The sequence below is a fragment of the Sinohyriopsis cumingii genome, chromosome 3 (assembly GCF_028554795.1).
Source record: "Sinohyriopsis cumingii isolate HCF-2022 chromosome 3, ASM2855479v2, whole genome shotgun sequence".
Taxonomy (NCBI): domain Eukaryota; kingdom Metazoa; phylum Mollusca; class Bivalvia; order Unionida; family Unionidae; genus Sinohyriopsis; species Sinohyriopsis cumingii.
In genome coordinates, this window is record NC_142963.1 from 110,975,193 (window position 1) to 110,993,200 (window position 18,008).

The window sequence follows — 18,008 nt, forward strand, 5'->3', positions numbered from 1 at the left end:
CAGAGTGGCATATGTAACTGTTTACATTGTACCCATAATTAACTAGAGGGTTTGCAAAAACAAAGTCTTGAGCACATCTTGTTGTCCCAGTGATATTACCACAATATTTGTTCCTCAAACATTAATAGATCCAATTCAAAACAGAATGCATCCTAGTGGTTAGAGCAACCGCCTCAGATGCGGGAGGTTGTGGGTTCGATACCTGGTCAAGTCATACCAAAGATTTATAAAAATGGTACTAATAGCTGCCTTGCTTGGCACTCAACATTAAGAGGTTAGTGTTAGGACTGGTCGGCCTGGTGTCAGGACTGGGTGGGACATCATGTTACATGTCTGCAGCATGATGCCTCAGTGCTAGACATCACTATAAACTGCCACACTGCAGACAACACAGCGATATGACTAAAAAATTGTTAAAGCTACGTTAAAATCCAAATCACACACACTCAAAACAAAATTAGACCTGGAAAATAGTTCTGATATCTCGTGCCAGATTAAACCAATGTAAGATGAGTGAGCTATTTGATCTAGTGCCAGATGCCCCCAAGTAAATCCTGGCATTACCAAACCTTTTCCACTCAAACCTGGACAGGCTCCTGTTACATGCCTCAGAGAGTCTTGTGTAGCAAGAAGTTCAGTTTTTAGTCTTTGCAAGGATAACATGAGCCCACCATTTTGTAGGCATACAAGGGGAAATGGTTAATTTTTATGGGCTGGTGCAAGGACAACAAGCATCATCAACCTACAAGACACAGTCTTGCTAACTGTTTGCTTGGGCTTTTGTTGTTAAGAAGTTAGCTCCAATTACAATCAAGGATTACCACTCCATATTTTTTGACATTCACATATCATGGGCGGGGGTGCTTATAGGCCAAGAAGGACCTGTCAGACATGCTTGCCAGTTTCAACCTGATTGGCCCCTGTCACTCACCATGTTCTCTGAATGGAACCTCTCCATTGTTGTGACGTGACTTTACTCCAGCAAGTTTGAGCCCATGGCTGGAACATTATTGATGCTGCCATCTTACAAAACTTGCATTTTGATAGCCCAAGCTTCAGCCAGTCGGATGGCATTGTTGTCAGAACAGATAGCAGGAGAAAAAGGTCGTTCACTTTGTTACTTAAAGAGCAGTGGCCCAGTAAGACCTGTTCTTTGCTTTCAGAAACAGGAATGCATGGAAAACATTTGTGGTCTTAAGAATGGTTCTACTTTCCGGTAAAGGCCTGAAAGCATGACATAACCCCACAAACCTTAGTGTTTTGGCTGAAGTGTATTATATGCTCAGTGTACTCTTACATTTCACCAAAAAAAGGATATGCTTTATGAAATTTTTAGTTTATGAGATCACTGCAATCTGAACACACCTTGCATTTGGAGGCAGTCACCAGACCCATAAACTATGGGCATAGGTTTATAGCTTTGGCTGATTTTGGAGGAATTTTTTCTTGGTTAATAAATTACATTCAGTTCTCATTACTGTTGTCTTGGTGTGACCTCTGTGGTGCCTTTATGTTTGTGGAACGGTTTTGTTAACCCATCTGACAAAATAGCCAAAGAAGTTTATGGTATGGCTCAGTGTTTGTCATCCATAGTCCATCAACAGTTGCTTAACACTTTGAAATTTGTATTTTTGATCCAATTTCAATCAGACTTGAAATACGGGTTTATATGAGCTCTCAGCTGATTTATATCGTGAAGAAATATTAGCTTATATGATCAAGATCTGGGATGAGTTTGATAACGACCGAGAGCCATGCATATTGGTGAGGTAATCTGGCATCTGATTGGGTAAGTTTTGCTACCATTCTGGAAGCCATATTTGTGATCTGATTTTAATCAGACTTGGAATATATATACCTCTCTCCTCAGGGTCATGGAGTGTTTCAGTAACAAAACAGATTAATGCATATCAATGAAGTGATCTCGATTCCAATTTTTTCCACTCTTGATGCTATATTTTATATCGATTTGGTGTATTAACATCACCATACTCCATGCCTTCGACTATGGGCAAGAAATTGTCATACAAAAATAATTTCTATCAGGATGTAGTAAAATAGGTATTTCAACATCATATAAAGTTTGGAAGCTAGTTTTGTGTTTTTACACTTCTACATTAGTCAAATAAATGGTCAGTTGTTTTTTATATGTGATAGGTGAGTGACATCAGGCCCACTTGGGTCTCTTTTTCATCATATTCATCAAGTAGGCACTCTAGCCATATTTTACTGAACGGGTGTAAGTGCTCTTTTACTAAATACACATCAGAAAGTAAGGCCTGGTCCCAAACCCAAATCAGTCCCCATCATTTAGATATCAAAATAAAGAGTGTGTGTGTGATTAGGATTTTTAACATAACTTTAACAACTTTTCAGTCATATTGTTACAATGTCTGCAGTGTGGCAGTTTATAGTGATGTTTAGCACTGGGGCATCATGCCGCAGACATGTAGCATGATGTCCCATAGGTTTTTATAGGTTCTTGAGACCTCCCCATGGATGTATTAAATTTGTTATATCAAGGATTACGAGTGGAGAGATTAAGGGGAATACCTTTTCTTTACATTTAGGACACTATGCAAAAAAAATTTAAACTCAGGAGTAGGACCAATTGTGTTTGTGAAAGAGTAGTCCCGAGTTTCCTCTGACCCTTGCCACCCCATTTTTGATATTTGGACATTTATGTTGGGGTGTATGGTCAGAGTCCATTCCCTATCAAAAAGTTGGAATTTGCAGACACCTTTTGGTGTTGGCATGGGGTAGCCACTTAATAGATGGCCCAGCACTCTTGAACAACCTTTCATCAAGATATACCTGCATGAAATCGATAGGAATATGATTTATTTTCTCAAAAATCGTGAGCATATCATTAGTCATTTATTTAACCTGCAGACAGACAAGACAAAAGTACATCGTTGCTGTAATTTGACCTGGATCTGGCCATTTACATTCTGAGTCACACGACTATACGAATCTCGCAACCTACATGTCAATGACATCAGAGGTCATAGTCACATGATATTGACAATAGACAAATTTCCAAAGTTGTTGTACATAGAATTTGGACATATTATATAAAAGTCACTTAATGTTTGTAAATAAATATAATGCACACTTAATTCTCAACATATTTATTCTGAGAGCAACAACCAGAAACCTGTCAGTATCACAGCAGGATGGAGAAAACCATTTTCAAGAAGTACTGAGCATGTGACTACCACAGTGACATGTGCTCTCTGCGTAGTGAATCTGGTTTTCTTCAAACTGCTGCAACATTTACAGATTTTTGATCATTGTTTTCATGATAAATATTTTGAGAAGTTTATGGGGTTTTTTTTCTTCATTATTCTGTAATAATTATGTGACTTTCATTTATCTGTTCAATTTGTTTTCTTACAGCAAACTAGAAATGGTGTATTGTGGACTATACCCCAATATACATGTCCAAATATAAAAAATGGGGTTGCAAGGGTCAGAGGAAACTTGGTCTAGTGAAAGAGTTGCTTGTGATCAGTACTGTTTTTATAATCTCTATCCTATATAGATGGGAAAGACTTATTTTTTAAAAAAAATTATTTGTGTATATGAGAGGTATAGATTCAGAAGGTGGCAAAGGTTGACTGTGATGTTAATGAAATTCACTAAGTATTCTTAGCAAAACAATTTAAAAGACACTTTTTTTCAACTTCCTCAGTGGACTAGATTCAGGAGGTTGATGATATTAGCTTCTGAACAAATGTAATTAAGTCTTCTCAGAGAATCATAGTTCACAATGAAAATCTCCATTTGTTTTCAAATACGTATAATGAACCTGAAATGTAGATAATTCCAGATCAGTTACATAGGTCCATGTATCAAAAAATGTTACAGGGACCCATTTTTATGCTTTTCATGATATTTATTTGTTTTTGTATATGGTAAACTCTCCAGTCTTCTTGCAGTGCATTGCTTCCTTCTTCCTAAGTTAACTGTTTTACTTTTTGTATCATGACTTTAAGTTGGTTTGTAATAACCGTCTGTTTGGATTTATTACAGGGTGGGCGATTCCAAACCAGGATAGGTCTGCTGATGCTGTTAAGTACATGGCTGGCAGACTCTCCTATTGCTGTCTCCCATTTTCTGTACAATACTTCCAATGTGCCCTACGTATCCTTGCTAATTAAAGCTATCATCATTTGATCAAATTGTGTTTCAGAAAATGTAAATTTGTGCCAAGGTTTATCAGTATATGCCAGACACAAAGAAATTTATTAGTTTAGGGTGTTATTTTATTTCACAGAAAATTTTGAAAAGTGTGCACATTATTAACAAAGTTGTATAGTGGTTTTTATTTTGGGGTTTTGTTGAGAATTTATATTAATTTTTATCTGTGTGTTCATTTACATAAAGAACTTTTATGTAAAGTTAATTGAAGTATAAGGGTTCTTGTCTCTTCATCGGTAAACAGATGTGATAATTTTGCTTTGTCCATAAGCTTTGGGTCATGAAAATTGCAGCTAATCCCTTAATATATTTAATCCTTTAAGATTGCAGTTTTAATCCCTTAATACATTTAGGATCATGCCAAAAGGAACCTGTTTAAGGTATTGCAAGATTATACTGAGGTATGTTACATGCAACACTCTGTCATAATAACATTTGCTGCAAGTAAAACTCAGGTATTTCATTTTATTTCTCCTCAGCCAAGTACCAAATATAAAGTCAAGTTCTCAGATCTCTCTTCATAGAATTAAATTTTGCAAATGTATTGGGACCCATATATATGACAGTACCTGGTTATATGAGAGGTGCTTTGTAGTAATTAACCACTTTACTGTCCTCCTCCTTGACAATGGAAGTTGATATCCCAGGTGTCAGCATCTGATGTGGAAGAAAATGAATCACTGGTCCATGGGCTTTGTGCTTTTCTTCTGGGCATATGTGTTCGCTTTAATGATGACCAGAATGAGACATTCACAATGTAAGTATAAATATTAAATTTTCTTCTTTTTTTTCTCCCATATCTCTAGGTCTTTATTAGAGTATTATTATTTAATTTACTTTTATTGAGTGTCAGACAGAACAGTATGGTCTTTGTTTTCTGAACTGTGATATCTAAATTAAAGGCATACCCTGACTTTATTATCAAAACTACTCATTTTGTCACATTGCAATGCGTGTATGATTGTGTTTGCCAGTGTAGAACAAAGACGGGGAATATCTTTCATCAATGAAGAATTTTTTCACAGTAATCAAGAATCACAACACGTGTTTTCTGAAACATGCATCTGATGAAACTAGTGTCTTGTAAGCAGGATGGTTTGCAATAATTATCCTAGGTACAGGCTCAGTGCAATTGCCATTAGTTGCATGTTGTCTGGAATTTGATGTCTGTTATCACAACTGGAGGGTTCGCCACCGAACTTTACAGACACACTCCTCACAAGGTTTTACTTGTTCCTAAATGAAATGGTATCCCTCTAGTATGCAGTAATGCCGCAATGGTAACCATTTTGAAAATCTTGCTATCACTGCTACTTTTAAATGTATAGTAGTCATATCAACATGATCTTCACACTTAAAGACTTCTTATGATGTCTAGTCAGTCCTTAATGAAAATGGAGCTGATCTGACATCCAGTATGATCGCCATAGTAGCCATCTTGAAAATGTTGTTATTGGTACTCCAAAATGACACGCCATATTGACATGAGGCTTTCAGCAGAAAACTAATTATGATATCTAATTGGTCCTCAATGAAAATGGTGCCAGTCTGATCTCAAATATGATGGACACAATGAACATATTGAAAACCTGGTGGTAGATTTTGATGGTCATTTGAACATGAGTTCTCTTCAAAGACTTGAAATGGTGTCTGCATTGTCCTGAATGAAAATAGTGCTGGTTATGCATCTGATATGGCTGGCACAATAGCTAATTTGAAAATATTGCTCAAGAATATCCAAGATGGTTTCTACACTTTGCACTTAAAAGATGAAATGGTCTTATCTTGAATTCCTATTAGTTGTTATCAAACATCAGAGGACTCTTGTTTAGAAATGAGCAGTGGTCACTAAATTCACTAAATTTCTCAGTTTCTCCTCAGATTGAGATTTGATATTATCTTATCTTATCTATAATTCTTAACCCTTTACCTCATGCAAGCGCCTTTGGACATCTCTACTCCATTCACATGGAAGTGCCTTTGGACGCCTCTACCTGATACGCATACAAGCGCCTTTTGATGCCTCTACACCATTCTCATGGAAGTGCCTTTTGACGACTGCTGTAAACATCAACCATTTTGATAGCGTCACCTTCAGGGAAAACCCCCCATTAGATGCTACATTCATTGTTGTGAATGACCATTACGCCAGATCACATGGTCACTGTTTATTCTCTGGTTGAAATCTGCTATTTAAAGTAACTGGGTCATATTCTCCACTCTCCAAAATGGGGTTTGCTGATTCTGTTCAGTACTTACTCAAGTTTTCACGCTTAGAATCATAACTATGAAAGCTTTAATGACTCGTGTAAAGGCTCTGATATTGATGTAGGCAGTAATTAGTTTTTATAAATTATAAAATTCAGCTGATTAAGTGAAGTAGACGTATGAGAAATGGCAGTTACAGTTGGTCACGTGGCTTCACTGACTTGATTGTGAATGAGTTCTCCCAAGATTTTATAGCACATAAATTGTCTTCTGTGGAAAATAATTATACAGCTGTAACAGTCGGATTTTACTCTTAAATCTTTCCATACATGATATATGTGTACCAGAAATGTAAAACGGTTAAAATTGCTGTTAAATGTAACATACACTATGCTGCTCAACAGTTAACAGGCAGGCCTGTGTGTATGGAGTCAAATAGGTAACAGGTGTTCTATTTATAGCACACTGCACTAAAACAAACCATACACTCTCTGAGGTAAAGGGCTAAGACAATATTGAGATATTTTTGGGTCCAAAATAGAGATAGTAGAAAGGATGAAAACAAGATTAAAATTGTTCACCTGGGAACCATTCATGCAAACAAGTTCAGCATATTTGAAGAAATACTCAGATTTTCTTCATTGTTAAACTCATTTAAGAAGAAATTAAGATGTTATAATGATATTTTAATCCTTGTTGCTGGCCAGATGTTCAGTTAGTGATACGAATAAACATGAGAAAATCTAAATTTGGGAAAGAAAATTTGAAATATTGAGTGAAACTTGGGGAAGCTGTAGGGGAGGGGGAAAATCCCCATCAACATTGAATGTCAGCATGTCAGTATTGGGGTACTGTAGGCATCATTTGGATGAACCAGTTATTCAGACAATTGTAATATCATTATTTAACTCACAGTATAGTTAAGTTTGATGATGTACATGTTCCACAGAGACAACACAAAAAAACACTTCACTGTTTATAAAAATTAATCCTATGGTAGGGTTATTTAACTGTCACACTGTAGATGCTTGAAAATTATATAAACTGCTGGAGAACTCTATTTAAACAACCTGTTTTCACTTCAGTTAGTGTACATGTTGTACAGCCTTGATTGGAAATGACTATTATAAAGAGAGAAAAAAGCATTTACATGGTTTTCCCATGTCATCAGTGTTAGCAAGGCAGAACTTTGAAATTCTGATTGTTTTAATTCTTTATGTTGCTTTTATAACTTGTTTTTGAGGTAGGCACCTCATTTTTATTACTAAAGCATGCATGACACTGTACCTTTTCTTGTCAAGCTCACATAAGTTGAACTTTGAGAAACAGTAATCACATTTCTTGCAGCATGGCAGCTAGAGTCATGATCATCAACAGTTTTGTAGGTGTTTAAGTTTTTATTTATATGCCCACTGTAAGGTGGAGCATATCATAATATTTTGTTTTTACCTCTGTCCATATCATCTCAGTTTTGTTTCTATTCTAACAAAGTTTGTCATCATCTGCTATTACCAGACTTTTTAAATAGCTTGCATTGATGGTGAGGTAAAAGCCTGTTGACTTTGGCATCAAAACCTTAAAGCTCATGATCTCTGTGACTGAATGAAGAGAAATCGTTTCTATGCACTAACATTAGTTCCACATGATAGACCATAATCAAACTTTGTGTGTGGCTAACATTAGTTCCACATGATAGACCAGGATCAATCTTTGTGTATGGCTAACATTAGTTCCACATGATAGACCAGGATCAAACTTTGTGTATGGCTAACATTAGTTCCACATGATAGACCAGGATCAAACTTTGTGTATGGCTAACATTAGTTCCACATGATAGACCAGGATCAAACTTTGTGTATGGCTAACATTAGTTCCACATGATAGACCTGGATCAAACTTTGTGTATGGCTAACATTAGTTCCACATGAACGACCTGGATCAAACTTTGTGTATGGCTTGCACTTTGGGTAAGAAGCCTGTCACTTTTGGAGTCAAAAAGCCAAAGGTTCAAGTCAGTGAGACTGAAAGAAGAAAAATGGTGTCTTCAAAGTAAGATTAGTTCTACATCACAGGCCTGGACCCAACTGTATGCATTGCTTGCACTTTGGGTGAAAAGTCGAGATTACTTTGACTGAAAGAAGTAGGCTTTCACACAGTAACTTTTGTTCTGCATCACAGACCTGGACTAAACTTCATAGATATCATGTACGTGGAATAAGGTGGTAGCGTAAAGATTTTGTGATCAAAAGGTCCAAGGTAATGGTTGCTGTGGGATGAAAGACAAAATATACTTCCTGCAGAAAATTCACAGTTTTTGATCATTTACTTTCCAAAGGTCTCTGGATGGCTTACACTCTGGGTAAGAAAGAAGCAGTTTGATTTTTGTGTTGAAATTCAAAACTCAAGCTCATTGTGGTTGAAAGAATAAAAATGGATTTTGCATAATAACTTTAACTTTAGTTCTTGACCACATACCTTGGCCAGTGTTTGTGAAGGGCATGCACTTAAGCTATGGAAGATGCCTATTGGTTTTGGGGTCAAAAGGTTAAGGGTACTGTAACTCAAAGACATGTAGGTTTTGTAGAAAGAACTTTTAAGATATAAGTTCCTTGACCAAACCGTGTGGATGGCTTTCACTTAGGGTAATCAAGAAACCAGTTTTGGGAGTTAAATATGAAAGGTAATGGTCATGGTGAGTCTGATAAGAAATAATGATTTCTGCAAAGTAAGTTGTTCAAGACCACATGCCTTGACCACAGACATTGAGACCTTTTGGTCAATAATCTCCAGATTCATCCATGCCCTACTAGTGAATACATAGAGGACTGTTAAACATAGAGGGGCATATAATGTAGTTTTCACAGTATTCTTGTTTGCTTAAATTTCCTTAACATCCTTGTGGATTCTGTCCATACTTGGAGTGTCTCGTTATAAATCATAAACTATTCATTCTTTCAAGCACCTTACATTTTTGAAAACTGGGTCAAGGCCACACAATTTGCATTAAAGCTGTAAAGTTTTTTTAATTTGTTTAGATTTCTTTGACTCTTGATTTTGTTTTTATTTGGGTTTTCATTTTGGGAAAAGAAAAGTACATTCTTGGACACACTAAGTTAATTTTACAGAAAAGAAGCTTCAGCTGAAAGTGATTTTTAAGCAGTGTTTTGGGTGTGGACTGAGCACGCAGATATGGTGTATTGCATTGTTGCCCATTTACCACTCCTGTACTCCACTCTCTATTCAAACATATTTTGTTGTTGTAAGTGGACAGGACAGATGTATACAACATAACTGTTTTAACCTCCACATTTGACTGCTGGTCTTGGGAATTTGTACCTAACCTCTTGATAGATGAAATGTTATCAAATTTTGGCCAACATATAACTATAACCTACTTTTGATTTTATAAAAATTAACACAGTTTTGCACCCAAATTTGTGTGACTTTGAACTTACTTTTCCTTTCAGGGACATCAGCATCAGTTCAGTAGCCATAATTGTCTATATCACACCAACAGAATGTACAGTCTATTATTGTTTACCTTCACACCCCACACCCCCGATGAAGGTAAACAATAATACACTGTACGCCTTCATCCCCCCAGACGGGACCGCTCCAGTGGCCTAGTGGTTAGAGCATCCACCTCAGAAGTGGGAGGTCGTGGGTTCGAACCCCAGCCAAGTCTTACCAAAAACTTACAAAAATGATACTAACAGCTGCCTATCTAGGCGCTCAGCATTAAGAGGTTGGTGTTAGAACTGGTCGGCCTGGTGTCAGGATTATGTGACTGGGTGGGACATCATGCTGGATGTCTGCAGCATGATGCCCCAGTGCTAGACATCACTATAAACTGCCACACTGCAGACATCGTAGCAATATGACTTAAAAATTGTTAAAGCTACATTAAAAATCCTAATCACACACACACTCATCCCCCCAGATGGCTGAGATGTTGGTGGGTAGCAAATATCTATTTTGATTTCCAGATGATAACTTGAGTTCTACTGAACAGAAATGCCACTTGGTACAAGTGTTTCACTTAGCCCTCAGGAAGAACCTTGTTGATTTTGGTATTGGTAGCTCCAAGGTCAAGGTCACTGTTGTTAACAATCAATTTAATATCAATACTATGTTACCTGTCACTATTGCATAGCTTACCTTTCAGGGACAGAAATTGCCCTTGTCTGTATAATAACCATTCCATCCACTTGTGAGATGGAACATTCTGTACAGTTCAGAACTAGAAGAACATAGACCCAGTCTTATCTCCAAATCACAGGTGTGCAGTAGCCATCATCCTTTTTAAATATTGGATCAGTTCAATTCAAAAACACCTATGAGAAATATTGCCTTGTTTTAAGAATGTTTATCTGGCATCAATATATTCTTCCATATTAAGCTTTCTTACTTGCAGTACATTGTTTCTAATTCAGTTATAATTGTTTTTCCATTCTCTTATGTAGGTATTGTCTCCACATTTATCCCCATTTATTTCCAAATATCCTTGTGACCACCATTTCGGTCTTCAAGTCTTAAGTTATTTTGTGAACATCTGGTTTCATGTCTCATTACTAATATTTTATACAGCCCCTCTGCCCCAACCTGCCTTGATGGATGCCCATTTTGATGCACAGAGTCAGATGGGCTCTAAAACCTCTTTGAAAACCTATGTACATATAAGAGGAAGAGGAAAGGGCCATCTTCCTTCTCATCTCACAAAAACACTGGATCCTTCTCTGAGTCACTCAGGCCTCAGAAGAAGATTATCTCTTTAATAGTGGAGGTCACTACTCTACCCAGGAGCATATGGGATAAGTCTCTTTGGAGGCATATAAATCCCTTGGAGCCCTGTCAGTTATTCCAACCCCCACCACCAAGGGAGGAGAAGCACCCTCTAAAACCCCACAGCCAGGTGACTGGGATGGAGAACAGGTCAAGACCCACACACACATCTCACCAGGCTACCAGTGAACTTCATTAGCATACATGCAAGTTATTACTCTTTTGGCATAATCATTATGCTTGCTTTTTAATTATGTCTTACGCTTGCATGTGTATGGCATATGCTTTTCCAGCACATTAAAATATAAAATAAAAATAAAGCAATGAAAAGTTGTGTTTGTCATTTATATATTTATATTATCATCTCTTTAATTCCACTTATCATAAAAATCTGAGAAGTTATAAAGAGAAAGACTGCAGTGTATGAATAGCATAAGAGCTCATTTGTCTATTATAGATCTACATGTACTTTCCTCATTTTCTATTTATAGCAACTGTATATGACCCATTTCCAAGAAAACATATGGATTTCCTTAATTGAAACTTTGCCCTGCAGATTCATTATATTTTTAATCAAGTTAGTTAGCGGACCAGTCTGTACTTTTAAAGAAAATGGCAAAAGATGCTACATGAAATAGGCTTTTAGAGTTTGACTTGTTGATGAAAATTCTTAGAGCAGATGGATCTTTTTAAACTTCAAAACTGGATAAGGACCAATCAACACCTTATTGCAGAATTTGTGGACTTTATGATTATTCACCAAAAGTTAGACATTTAAATTGAGTGCTGTATATAATTATTTTTTTGAGTATGTTTTTTTTTTTGTTTTTATTCTGGTTCTAATCCATATGGATTTTGTCAATTTGTGGCAAGTATTTTGACCTGCAAATCCAGGTTAGCAGTAAAAATAAATGTTCATTTTTTGTAGTGTACCATGAACATGGTATGTATTATATTAGCTATGATATGGCATTGACAAAGTAGCAGTACAAGTAATATACATATTATACTTTTTATGCTCAGATTACACTTTTTGCCACTTATATTATGCAAAAATTGCACTTACACCTCTCTCAGGGTTGGCTTGTATGCATTGGGAATTGGAAGTTGGCATACGTGAGCCAGATTAAGGAAAGGGATTGGATTGGCATTTTCCCTATCCCAGTAATCCCTGTTAATTCCTACGGGATGTGGTGACATTCATTTAGGGAAGTGAATTGTCCTTCCCATTTATGCTGCCTTACACATTATGGCCCTGGCCTTATCGCAGGTTTAATGTTATTGGTTGTGGCTTGACATCATTTGCTTTTATAGAGATGAAAAGGAGGGAGCAGGAATGGTCTTCTTCCCACAGATATTCGAGGAAGGTCGAGAAGCATTCTTGCCCTGCCAAGTCTGCCACTAGAGATAGTCCCCTTCCACTGTGTGAGGAATTACAGGGTGAGGCTCCCCCTACCCCTAGGTCTCCCACTTCTTAGAGTTACACGGGTTCACAAAGTCCCATCTCCCAGGAGTGGGAGCAGGCTGAACGTGCCCTATCAGTCTGCGTGAACTCAAATGAGTCCGATGCAAAACAGGTCGAGACAGAGCCTTCTCTTCCCTCTCAGTGCCCTGTCTCCTTCCACCTGTTGACTCATGCAGCAGAGGAAGAAATCTGATCATTTGATAAAGTGGTAAATGAAGTTTCCTGTCTTTTAAACCATGTCTTGTGTCTTTAGCCTGCATGATCAGGTAGCAAGAAGATTCTCTCAGGTTTGGTGAGATTCTCAGGGATTACCTTGCACTGATGTCTGATGTCTTCTTTTGCTCCCCCATTAAGCTACTGTGTGCAGTTTTTCCATCGGTTTTGCAGTAGCTAAGAGTTTGCTAGGAGTAGTCAGTCCCACCTTTACATTTAGACTGCTGGTCTCTGTGGTAAGCTACAGGGTACGCACCCCTGCTGGGCCCTTTAGCCAACCCACTTGGAAACTGGATGTAACATGTGGACATATTCATGGTGACTTAGGCCTGCCTCCCAATTAAGATGCTGGAGGCTTTGGAACATAAGGCATGGTTGCTTCTCACCATAGACTGATGTGTGGACCAGGAGCTTCCTTCAACCTTCTGAAGGAAAAATATTTTGTCTTCAGTCATGCTACAGCACTTGCTGAGGCTGTTGCCAAAACTAACAGGCATGCATTATCTGTGTACATAATGCTGTCAGCGGATCTGCTCCACCTGTCAGGAATGTTACTCTGGACTCTTACGATCTTACTGAAGCACAGTAAGATCCTTCTTTTGGCTAGGTCTTTTAAGGCAAAGACCCTCTTCTTTATTCCCTGTGTAGCATCGAAAGACCTGAAGGATTAACAACAACAATTGCTCACAACTGCTTCTGGTACATCAAAACCAGCAAGGAAACAGTCGGCCTGATTACTTCCTGCCCTGTGGGTCATCAGCAAAGTTCATTAAAAAGATGCAGCCCCAATCCTAGAAGCAACCCAATTTCATCTTGTCATACTCATTGGTTGCTAGATGAGATCATAATACAGACCTATGGAGGAATTTTGTGGGCCCTCCTTCCTTATTAAGGAAAAGGGAGGCATACCAATAGGGACATTTTTCTCCTGCAGTGCATTACTCATCCAACAAATCACTTTTGCACAGGTCTGATCATGAATAATGAATGATGGGTGGTCCTCTCTACTATAAACAGAGGATACCTGCTTTAGTTCTATAAGACCCGGTGACTGGGTTGTCTCCATCGATCTCCAAGAGTCATACCTTCACATCTCAGTTTGTTCTCTTCACAGCAGTACCTTCATCTTTGTCAGCCCAGTTACATTTATATTTGCCCACTTCTGCAGCAGGGGCCCCCGAGTAGTCTAAAGTGCTCACTGTAATGGACCACTGCCATTTCACCTCCGTCTGTGTGGGTTTCAGTCTTGGGTTTGGCCAATGTGGGTATGTGAGAAAGTTTGCCAGTAGCTTCTCTCAGGTCAGTGGTTCTTTCCAGGATTTTCCCTGGTTCTTCCTCGCCCATTTATGCTGGCCACCATGTATAGCCTGTCTTGTGCTGAAAAATGGTTTTAAACTCAACAACAATAACAACTTTTACAGCAAGAAGGAATCATGTTTAGTGTCTTTTCTTTCCCTTAATGGGCTTTGCTGATAGTTTATGGTGGAATGTCTTAAGAGGGCTTATCAGTCCTTTACTGAGATGTACTTTTCATTCATGATGATTAAAGCCCATGACATTCTAGCCATTGCAAACTGATGGGCCTATCAAACTCGTTCATCACTGGAGGATGTTAAGAAAGCTGTATTTTGATGCTTACACTTTTCTCCGTCTACCTTCGTTTTCTTGGTCCACCAGAGCCAAGGCTTTTTTTTAGAGTCTGTAGTTGTACAACAAAAGGTGTCCCAACCAGATGTCAACATAAAGTAGTGAACATTCCTGCCATAAGGATGAGCATATTCTTGTTTTTACATTTCTGAGGCCGTCATCCTCCTTATACAGAATGAGCTATGCAATAGTGACAGGTAGTGCATTACTGAGATTAAAATGTATTTTTGGATCCATGAGGATGGTGGTGGTGTAAAACTAATTTTTATGATGGAATACTTACCTATTACTATTGTCATATTTCCATCCTTGCACCCTGTTTGGATGTCCTCCAAGTAGTCCTTGCCCATAAAAGGATGATGGCTAATGTGCTTGGACCTATAACATGTGGAACAGACTAGGTCTGTGTTCTTCAGGTTTTAAAATTAATAGAAATTTCCATCTCATGGGAGGATGGAATTTGTATTATACAGATGAGGGTAATTTCCATCCTGGAAAGGTAAGGTATGTAATAGTGACAGGTTAGTATTACATCATTATACTTTAGTTCCCCAATTACGTTTTTGAATACGTATTTCATTTCCAGATTTGCTAGTGAAAAGAACTGAACAAATTTTAGTATGTATGTTCCTAGACCTAGGAAAACTATTGATTTGGGATCAGTATGTCAAATGCTAATAAATTTGTTTACCTTGGTGTCATTTTGGTAGGTTTGGCCTTTGTAATTAATTTTCCAACAACAACTTCAGCACTACATAATGCATTGATATAAACTTTATACATTTGTTCCTCTCAGCCCAGAAAAGACCTATATTTAGTTTTGCTTACCTTCAAGGTAAATATCACTGATTCAGAAACTAGATTTGGCCTTTGCATTTCATTTTTGGACTAGAAATTAAATTCTCTTCAAATGTTTTGGAGAAAATTTGGTAACAAATTCTGATCATTTTGCTATAAATTTGGAAGTTGCTATCTTGAAGTTCAAGGTCATTGTTAAAGAAAAGATTTAAATAAAACTTGATGCAAAAGTTTAATTTGCCAAAACAGGATTCTCTGAATATTAGTGTTAGCTAGAAGGTCAAGGTCAGTGTCACTAAAATTAGATTTGATAGTGAAGAACATGCATTAAAACAATTAACCTTATGTTTGTAGGGTATCATGGGCTGTTTAAGGTACTCTTGTCTCTAGCTGCCGGCTGTTTGAGTGGTTATGTTTGCAGAGTATCATGTGCTTTTTTGTCTGTAGCTGCTGGCTGTTGGAAAGGTTCTGTCATAAATTATTGTTTTCATTGAATTTGGACTGCTTTTTTTTGTTCATATCATAAAACTTGCATTATTTAATCATTTCAGGGCCTCATTGCGACAGGTGATTGAGAAGAGAATAGGACTCGAAACATTCACAGATAAACTTAATCAAGTACCAAAGCATGAGTGCTACACAAAAGCCATTAAAAATCCACATATTAATTACAAACAGCCTAGTGAATCAGTGTTTGACCATGAATTTACGAAATTATTTAAGAAATTAGAAGGTATGTACATGCAACCATTTGTTTGCAATATCCAAATTACACTTGCAGAGTTTTTGTCAAAGGTTTAAATTTTGCCAGATTGTCTTATATTGCTATATTATTTCCAATATCAGTCATCTTGCCTGCCAGCATTTATTTAATGAGAAAGACATAACCCCACTATAACATGATGTTCAGGGTCCACCAAACATTATTATGCTATGTACCAAATTCTGCTATAACCAGCTAAGTCAGTTAGCTGAAGATAATGATACATGCACACAAATAATGGCATGTTGTTTTTTTAATTGGGTGCAAAAGTATGTGCTTTATTGGTACAGTTACCATATTAAATCAATGCATATTAAATAAGAAACACATATGTAGTGAAAACATAGAGATTGCATATATACAATTTTACTCTATTCAGAACCATGCATTGGTACATATATATATATACATACATAGATGTCTAAATCATGAATAGTTTGATAATCAGCACCATGTACTCATCAGCCGAATCTCATGGTGTGCATGAGAGTGAATCCATAATAATTCCATCGAAAATATGCACACAGAAGTATAATATTTAGCCATTTCATCACAGATTATTATGTGTCTGAATTCAATGCAAAAAAGTAATAACAAAATTATATAAGAAATGGTGAAGCATATACGGTTCAGTATTCATGCATGTGTACATCACAAAGTCAATAAACGGTGTCTGTATAAATTTCATAATGCTAAAATTTCTCTGCTGCAAATCAGAATATTTTTTGGTTCTTTTTGAAAAACTGATGAATTTCAGATGCTATTTCATCCTCGGATGTTCAACTCATGAACACCTAAATCTCAAGCTAATTGTGTTTGTTTACCAACATACTTAATTTTGTCATGGGTACAACCTTCCCTTTAAAAGTGAAGGGTTTACATCTCTGTGTATCATTATCCATTGTAAATACCCACTAGTTAACACTTTGACATCTATATGTTTGAATGACTACAACAAGAATAATTGTTAATCAACAATGGGGTCATTTTTATTGGGATGGACAACATTATTCACTGGCAATTGCATGGCAGTAGTCTCAAAACACCACTTAGCCACATGCTTGTGTTGGTGGCTTTCATTTCTTTGATGTCTTATAAATCATTGCTCCATAATTTAAACAATGTTTAGCTGGGAAATTGACTTGATGATTAGCAATTACTTACATTAAATGATTTATAAATTTAGACAAGAATCTTTTTTTTAATCATCTGATGGTGGTGTGTGCAGTTTAAGGAACAAACTTATGTTGACTATTGTTTGAGCAAAGATTGAACATAAAATGCATTGAAGACAAACACAAAAATGACCTATTGGCTTTATTGTTCTCAGATTAATAATAATAAGATTAACACTTATGAGCTGTCATCTTTCATCATTAAACTTAGCTCAAAGTGCAGCGATTGACTATTGACATATCTGAAGTCAACATTCACAAATAGATATGTTTAACAACCTGATTAATATAAAGAAATATGCAATCATAAAGGCACTTTTCTTTTTTAAGAATACCACATATCTTGCCAAATTATTAAATCAAACTATTGTTTGGTGTGGCACAAAACAAAGAAATGGCTGAAATTATTATAAAATTATGGGAGCCATGCCACGATCTTGTTATGTTTGAATTCATATACGATTTCTTCCCCTCAATGATTAAGAACTTTTTCCACAATGTTCTTTCTACATTGTTCTTTTTTTAAAATATATATTTATGCTATGACAAAAGATGTTATAGTGGGGTTTCACTGTATATTATTTCAGTCTGGTCATCAAATCCTTTGTTTACTATATATATCTGCATTCATTACAAGTAAGTAAATCAATGAAAATATTACATTGATGCATTTCCTTCCTGTTTAAACCTTACAATCAATGTCCAGAACATTTTTGTGAATTTTTTTAATTATAGAATGTCTGTAAATCAAAAA

At 36.8% G+C, this 18,008-nt stretch overlaps 1 protein-coding gene across 1 annotated transcript in view; it reads left to right on the forward strand.

Moving 5' to 3' along the window:
• The window catches only part of LOC149803574 (general vesicular transport factor p115-like), an 88,364-nt gene that overhangs the window by 43,574 nt on the left and 26,782 nt on the right, over positions 1 to 18,008 (forward strand). The window contains exons 14-16 of the mRNA XM_089953315.1: positions 4,036 to 4,146; positions 4,839 to 4,960; positions 15,868 to 16,049. Coding sequence (XP_089809441.1) covers positions 4,036 to 4,146; positions 4,839 to 4,960; positions 15,868 to 16,049 — 415 coding nt within the window. The remainder of the gene's footprint in view (positions 1 to 4,035; positions 4,147 to 4,838; positions 4,961 to 15,867; positions 16,050 to 18,008) is intronic.